Source organism: Ruditapes philippinarum, unplaced genomic scaffold (genome assembly GCF_026571515.1).
Source record: "Ruditapes philippinarum isolate M1 unplaced genomic scaffold, ASM2657151v2 ctg272_1_1_1_1, whole genome shotgun sequence".
Lineage (NCBI taxonomy): Eukaryota > Metazoa > Mollusca > Bivalvia > Venerida > Veneridae > Ruditapes > Ruditapes philippinarum.
Genome location: NW_026860885.1, coordinates 191,467 through 200,116, shown reverse-complemented (window position 1 = coordinate 200,116; position 8,650 = coordinate 191,467). Strand labels below are relative to the sequence as shown.

Genomic DNA, 8,650 nt, shown 5'->3' with positions numbered 1-8,650 from the left:
TATACATTGACCGTACAAGAATCGGATAATTGCATAAGTCAAAGATGAATTCACATGTTCTGCAAAAAGCAATCTAAAAGCATTTACAAACATAGAACCCCGGAAAAATTGACCAGACCGAGAAAAAAAATTTTTGTCTCCTTATAGAGATTTTAAAAAAACAACAGAAAATGCTTTATTTAAGCCAAGTTGTATATCAGAGATTTTGCATATTTTACCTAGATGTACATTCACTTTAGATAAACTACTGTGTCCATACACGAAACATAGCATAACTGTGTCTAAAACAAAGACAAATTTAGTCAAATGATGCCAATATCAAACATTTATGACTATTGTGGGGAACAAATTTCTTTATCATTCATCTGAAATGAACTGACGTTAAATGGAATAATTCTAAATAATGGGGTAAACCTAGGGTCATTATACCTTATTGTCTTTGTTAAGAGTCAGTATGTTCAAACATAGTCATGCAATATTATACAAGAGATTAAATAGAACAGTTTGCCTTTGACTCTCCTGATGCTGTGATGACTTTCTGTTTTACACGCTCATGTCAATAATATTGTTTATAAACAATTCTAAGCTTACTTTTTTTAATAATAATTGTAAAATAAAATTTCTAATTAAAATAACTTAATAGCTATTATTATTTGTGCCTTTTATAAATCTGATTTCGGACTTGTTTCATGGTTGTGTCATGGTCTGGTCGATTCAACATCTGTGGGATGTAAAAAAATGAAACTGCAAAATGAATGTCCTTCCTTACAAATGAGTATTATGAGGAATTATTAATAAACATACATTCATAAACAGGCGTCATGGTGTAACAAATTAAATATAAAATATGATAAACAAAATCATCAAGGAAAGGCTGCGTTCAATGAACGCAAACCCCACATGACCCAGCAACAAGAACCAGTGACAAGAAGCCTAAGCAGACCCAAACAAGAACAGGACAGGACACAAGGCAGAGCACGGACAGGCTAATCACTAAAAAAAATAATTTGTAACTGATACAGAATTCAAAGAAAACAAATAAATGATTGAAAATAGGCAATAATTTGTACATGATAAGAAATTCAAAGAAAACAAATAACTGATTGAAAAACAGGCCCACAAAGTCAAAGGGCACAGGGTAAGAGGACAGGAGACCTGGGGAGGGGGGTTAAATTAAATAAAATAAGACTAAGGGCAAAGGGGAAGATACTTGCCGTAGACGATAAGTATGCATTTTAAAAACCTCATCATCATTACGATTTAGTAAAAATATCAGCCACCAATAACATAACAATAATACTGTAAAATATTTGTATCATATCAGTGTCATGTTTTTAAAATGCTTTTGTAAATCATTACAAAATACACCACTGTGGCCAAAGGAAATAATGCTGACGTCACACTATTACATTTGACAAGCACCTTACTAAAATAGATGAACCAACGGGGAAATCCCTTATTAATACAAATGTTTTCTAAAATACTTTTATACGCTTCATGTTCTTAAAGTACATAGATAAATTCAAATAAAAATAAATTATTCGTCCTCAAAATCAGTTTACGGTTATTATAAATCGTGCAAAATCCTTTGATATGTGTGCCTAAGCAATAAGCCTTACAATGCAAAACAATGGTAAGTGCTTATTAGAGTTGATAGATTTTTATTTTGTGTGTTCTTTGTTCCAAGCCATTAGCGCTCGTTCTTTACAAAACTCTAACTTGTCAAATATTTTGAAAATTGTTTATTGTTCATTTTTTATATGTGTCTATATTTTATTCTCGCCTCATAATTCAAAACTGCGTATCGGGTGGACCAACTTCAGACGTAATACTGTCTGTATCCCCTCTCTCTGTTTCTGGAGGTAAAGTCAGAGGCTGGCCATCTGGGAATTGTTGTGAAAGACGTCTTTCCCTTTCTTGTGAATATTGTTGTGCAAGCTGACGTAGATATGGGGTAGGATCAGACTCAGAATAATAGGTTTGCAATTCTCTGTGTCCCGGTGCAATGCTCAATCTTGGACTACGAAGTCTGTCAAAAGACTGTCGACGACTATACGGGACAGGAATTATATCGAGGACATCTTCATCTAAACCAAACAACGTAGGGCTATGAATTCTTTCTTCCCATCCGTAAACTTGTGTACCGGATAATGAAACCAGGTCATCATCGTACCCACGAGAAGGACTTACAATGCGGTAAAGTGTATCCTTTTCCATAGGACTCACACTTCGACGACGGCGGTATTTGTCGTGGCGATTTAGTGGTGTTTGGTACCCGGATCCTGCCGCGCTTGGCCTTCTTGTTGCTGTAGCAACGCTTGTTCTTCGAGAGTAAGTTGGTGACAGACCTTGAGGTGGACTTCCTACTACAAGTGTATCAAATATTTGATCTTCTTGCTCCTGTGATACAAGTAAGTAATCTTCGTTTTGTGCAATGTTAAGACTGTCTCGTATTGGAACCATGCGATGTCTCTCTTCCCACGCTACTTGTCGCATTTTTTCTTCCAGTCTCTTCTTCTCCAGTTCCTAAAATGACAATTGTTTATGAAATTATATTTAAAAAATAGCAATTTTGCTTTTTTTATTTCATAAAAAACACAGTTTGAGTTAAACTTGCCATCATAACATCGTAAAATTGGATAAATCTTTGCTTAAACATAAAGGAATGTGTTTCTTTGTTCTAAAACATATTTACACAAAAACGTGTATGAAGTGTTTCGTCTAGTATTAAGGGAAGGATCTTCCAACAGACCAGAATTGAATAGAATTTTTTTTACAAAAAAATACATCATAATATCTCGTTGAATTAGTACTTTTCATGTATTTACCTCTTTCTTTTGTTTCTGTACTATGGACGTAACGTGATAGAGTAAGTCATCAATCTTGACTTCTGTAGAATCTTGGCCCATGGCAGCAAGGGACAGAGCACGGTCTAATGGGAAAAAGTCATAATTTTCCTTCTGGAGCTGGAAAAAGAATATTTCAAATAAGTGAATTATAAAAACAGGATTTTTATCTCTACAAATGATACTATGATCAAATATGTACCAGTTTCTGTAAGAAAGCATGATGTGAAATACTTTAACTTATGTTCCGCTATTTCTCTGGATAAATCCTTAATAAGCTTTAATAAAGGGAAAACAAATTCAAGGATTTTTTGTTTTCTTCCATTTCAAAATCATAAAGCTACGGTGTTTGACTACAAGTAGCATAAAGGTCCACCATGAAATAGGACTGAAATAATAAAGGGGTATGATGCATGTTTATTTCTAGATATGATAAAAAACTAGACAATATCGCAAGCTGCACTATATATTTTATCTAATTCTTTAAGCTTGTTTTGATAATTATCTCTGTTTAAATTATTTTACATCCATCTTGCTCTGATTCTGTGAGAACATTTTGCCTGTTTTTCGTGTTAAATGAGCAGAATCTTTAGCAAACAAATGTAAAGGAATTAAGTCGTAAAATGTTAGAAAGAAAATATTCCCAAGTGAAGAGTTTATTCACTCACATGTTTAAAGACGTACATCTCTAGAGCAGTGTAATCGTTGAGTTTCGTCCCATCCAAATGAATAAAGAAGAAAATGTACGCCCACATATTATGTTCATGACGAACATGTTGTTCAAAGCCCTAAGTACAGAAAATTATACTTCTTTTAGCATTACTAAATAACACAGCTCAAGTAGAATCTTTGTCAAACAAGGTACTTAGTATTCTTTTATTCTTTTTTGGTTTAAGCATCAAGTACCGGTATATTATTACAAATAGCAACATGCAGTTTAAAGGGATTTCCTCAACCTTAAAACATGTTTAACATGCACATATTACAATCTATTAAACTAAATTGCTTTAACAAACCACATATTTTTGCAAAAATATCCTCTAGGGATTGCATGCAACTGTCACATTTAGATGATTCTCCACAAACTAATTCGCCTATCTCTTCTGCCAATTTGTTTAAATACATCACATATCATGCCTTTATGTAATGTAATGGCTTTTTGCATTAACTGAATAAGAATTTGTAGCATGCAATCAATCAATTAGGATAATCTTGTCATTTAGCTAGTCACGTGATCTTATAGATTTATCAAGAAACGCAATTAAACTACTTGTAAATTCAATGTAATCGGTTTAACTTTTTTGTATTTAATATCATCCAATGTATGACTATAATGATTAATAAAAGAAATATTCTTAAAGAATGCACTTGCAAATGTCTTCTATAATTGCACTATATGTAGATCTATATATTTTTCAATATAATCATGTGATAGTACGAACGCGGCGGAAATATTGCTCAAACTGACTTCATAACTAAACATCTGGATATTAAAGAGTGTTTCAGGAAAACCAGCATCTCTATGGCGACTACTTGAATAAGTTAACAAATTGTTGAAATATGTTTACATGCAGAACCACCTAATTCACTTCAAGACGTTCTCAATTTTATACATTTCTTTAACATTCATTAAAATTGACTGACTTACGTTGCCATGATGTTCAAAATCATAACTGTTCCTGCTACAAATAAAACAGGTGTCCCTCATATCAGATTCTGCCGTCCACTACAAAACATATTACAATAATGATGAACATACATATTCTTGTAAAAGTACAAAATAATATTATAATACTTTATTTGTACATATGATACAAATGTACTGTCTGTAGTATATTACAGTGTCATGAACTGGTGTGGTGAAACAAAATTATCTATCCTTCAAAGGTTTTTGATTATGGTATGAAAATATTACAAGACAAACTGCCTAAAAGTCAGTATTTTGGTATGTGCTTCGCTAACGCTACAAATTTGCTTAACGTTGTAAACGTTGGTTATATCAAACTGTTAAATGTCATTACATTTAGTACAGTCAAAAAATGCTAAATGCACAAAAGAATACCTTTAAATCTCTAAGTTCGGAGAATGTGTCCACAATAATACCAAAGATGATATTCAATCCAATAGTTGTGATAAATATGAAAAAGGACACGTGGTACAAAACGACGAATCCGAACATTCGGAAATTCTTTTCTGTCTTGTGAGCTTTGATGTTCTAAAATATAATAAAATGCTTAATGTAAACAGTGCAGCAATACTGTGTTGCATTAACCCAAAATCTACATGATATATATTTTATTGTTTATTTATTTATTTATTTGTTAAATACAAATATTAAATTTTTACATGAATTATATATTAAATAGATTTTTTGCAAAATAATATATACATTAATTATAATAATTATTATTCTTATAAATAAAACATTCTGACATATTGATGCATAATTTCATTTTCCGTATTTTCACTGTAAAAATTCATTTTTCACTGCAGTGAAGCATATTTTCCGTATTGTCACTGGTGTCTTTTATTTATTCTTTATTCTGAATTCAGCAAATACATAAATTAAATTAAAAGAGAAGTCTCTCTATATATAAGGTCCGAAATGAGTAAAATTAGATAATTAACAGAATAGAATATTCAAGTTTTTTTCTATAAAAACAGGATTAATTCTTGAGAGTATGAAAATAAATATTTCACGAGTGGCGTAAAAAATAATTAAATATCCTCTATATGTTTCGTTGTTTTGAGTGGTATGAAAATAAATATATGAACATTAGAACGTGACAATCATGAAAATAACTTAAAAAATTAAAAGCATATAGGATAGTTTTGCTCATAGGATACTGATAAACGAGTACAGTATAAGTTTTATACAAAAACTTAGTCAGCAAGAAAAATAAAGTGCTCCGAAAAAAAGGATTAATCCAGTTAATGTTCTATATAATGTATAACTAGAAGGGAAAAATAAGATGTGAATAATTAGATAAATTTATTCAGTGATAGTAAAGAGGCTGGCGTGACGGAACACATAATATCACATTTGAGTGTATAATAACATAAAATGATTGTACCAAAATACAGTGTAATAGCATTATAGGAGGACTTCCTTCGTGATTTTAATAAATTGGACGAGTCATTAATTGGTAGACTATGAACACAAGGGAACTATCCCGTAGCATGTGTTTAACAGTTAAAAGCTCTTATAAACAAGTACTTACATCAAACAGGTCACCAATTAAACCGTATCGGATAATTGTCAATGTACACTGCCATAGTGTGTCACAGTAAAGATAATCGTTTGGATCAAACATGCTTCTCATCAAAGCAAAGCTAATTATGGCGTAGAGATAAAACACGCACAATCCTAGTATACCAACCCACACCAACGATCGGCCTGAAAATAATCGGAATAATCTTTCTGTTAGGCACAATATCTTTTGAGGAAACAACTTTGTTAACATCAACTAAATCTGTTTTACATTAGGCTGCAAAAAAACTTTCCAGTAGCAAAAAACTCTAGAGCATTTCGAATTACAAATACGATTATATTAATTTTAAAAGCATTGGAACAATTTAAAAATCATAAAAATAGCACCATTTCCTTTTATATAATATTAGAAATAATTTAAACATATGTTGAAATTCAACTATTAAAGTAACAGTGAAAGTTCAATTGCAAATTTAATTTATGTTAAAAATCTACCTCCTGAAGTGCTAAAATGATATGTACAAGCCAAAATATGGGTAAAACTGCAAGAGTTGATTCAGTTTGGCGAAAAACAACCGCATTAAAGTTTATGACTTTTATTTTCAACATCCGTCGAATTTTGCACTTTATTAATCATTGAATATAAAGGTAAACATTATTCAAAGAAATACCGTTCTGTGTAACCGCTTTGATTACACCACTAAGAAGCTGGTTCCCGTTTACAATGTTTAGAAGATGATATGCGAAGAAATATCCATGAAACATTGTACCACCAATTGAAAGGGCAAAAAAGCTCTGCATAAAAAAAACAAAAAGGCTTATTAAAGAAGTTACAAGTATCAAAAAATTACATTCATTCAATTCAAATTAAGTTTGTTCCATGTATCATGTGTATATTTAGTACAAATTAAAACGAGACATTACAACGAATAAAAGTTTCATCACAAATAATTCAAAGAACTAAACAGGTTTTTCGCACATTATAATAAATGATACATTGATTATTTTGAATTTGAAGAATAAAATAAATAAAACAAGTTAAAAGCAAAATAACTGTTTTAAAAACAGTGAATGAATTTATATTCATTTGTTACCTTACTGGTGTTAAAGCCACGTTTTTAATAATAATTTTATGTCATTTTGCTATTTAAGAGACATTATGCCCATCAAAGAGTAAATGGCGAGTGTTGAGCTTGAATTAAAGTAACTTAACATTTTGTCATATTTCTTGTTTTCAATTTTATGATAAACATCACCTGAGTAATCAATGACCCCCGTGACTCACATAGATATCTATAAATATCCTTCAGAAATGATTGGTTAAAAAGAGTGGAGTAGTCCTTTTGGTTTTAGACAACTTATATACACTTGCTTTACGATGTATCTTTAGAGTTCAAGCGTCAACATGATCAGTTTAAACCACTTCTGGCTAATTAATCTAAGCAGCTATGGTGCGAGAACGATTAATTTGTCAGCGTAATTAGGATGTGATAAACAAGTAAATAGCATGTAAAATTGTTTGTTGTGCATCACAATTTATACCAAGTATGGTAAAAATTGCTAATTACACCAAATTATCAGTTCATGTGTGCTTTATTTCGATATGTAATTAATGTATAAATCATAATGAGAGTCATACTATATTAATACCTCATATTTTTCTTCTTAAGTGGAAGTCGTAAATTAATGTTTTCATCATATTAATGATGTACAGTATAATAATTATTATCATGCATTAAAAATGTTTTTTGTTTAAAAAAATGTGTTTCTTTTTACTCATTTAATTAAGTACATTTACCATGTGCATAAAACTATAAAAGGTATACATTAAGTTAAGTTGGACTTCGTCAGCTGTTAAAGTGACTTATTCACTTTTAAGACCAGTTCACTATTAAGACCACTTTGAGTCAGACCCGTTAGTGGTCTTAACAGAGAGAATTTACTGTATTATATGCTTTATCAATTATTGTTTAATCATCATTAAGATAATCTTTTAAAATATACAACTCACTAAACTTAAGTTGAAACAAATGAGCATAATGTCACTTAAATTAGAAAAAAATTCATATGGACTTTATTTTAAATCAACCTACGATGTAATAAAATGTTGTAAAACTAAGTAGTGTTGCATCCATCTTGGCTACGTGCTCTTTAGTTTTATCTTCATCAAGGTCTTCTTCCTCCCTTTTCTTGGCGAATAAACATTCCCTATAACAATGTAATGAGTAAGTAAGTAAGTCATCAAAATTATTTAAGGGTTTATCAAAAGAATTTTGCGTTAAAAACTTTTTAAGCGTTTCTTAACCAATCACATCGACTTCCTCCGTAAACAAGTTCATAAAAATGCACAAAAGAGATTTTCTAGTTAGGCTGTCTTGAATGAGCAAAGGGTCGTGAAAATGTTTAGTTTCTTACTTGATTTCAAGAAATGCTGCTTTGGGATCTGGCAGTCGTGGGTGATTACCAACAAAGTAGCTTATAAGGACCAGGAAACAGAATGTATTGTGTAATCCCCCGAGTACAAAAAGGGCCAGTGCGTATTGATCTGCAGTAAGGTTGCTAATTTCGGGAATAGGACTGAAATTATAAAGGG

The 8,650-nt window shown here is 31.1% G+C and overlaps 1 protein-coding gene across 1 annotated transcript in view; it reads right to left on the bottom strand.

Annotated features, from left to right (window-relative positions):
* Positions 1–641: 641 nt before the first annotated feature.
* Positions 642–8,650, bottom strand: part of LOC132713749 (inositol 1,4,5-trisphosphate receptor type 2-like) — a 50,290-nt gene continuing 42,281 nt past the window's right edge. Inside the window, exons 59-67 of the mRNA XM_060696429.1 lie at positions 8,473–8,634; positions 8,151–8,265; positions 6,729–6,852; positions 6,068–6,243; positions 4,909–5,061; positions 4,495–4,572; positions 3,515–3,634; positions 2,829–2,966; positions 642–2,526 (exon numbers count right to left, since the gene is read on the bottom strand). Of these exons, the coding sequence (XP_060552412.1) occupies positions 1,792–2,526; positions 2,829–2,966; positions 3,515–3,634; positions 4,495–4,572; positions 4,909–5,061; positions 6,068–6,243; positions 6,729–6,852; positions 8,151–8,265; positions 8,473–8,634 (1,801 nt within the window). The 3' untranslated portion in view covers positions 642–1,791. The remainder of the gene's footprint in view (positions 2,527–2,828; positions 2,967–3,514; positions 3,635–4,494; positions 4,573–4,908; positions 5,062–6,067; positions 6,244–6,728; positions 6,853–8,150; positions 8,266–8,472; positions 8,635–8,650) is intronic.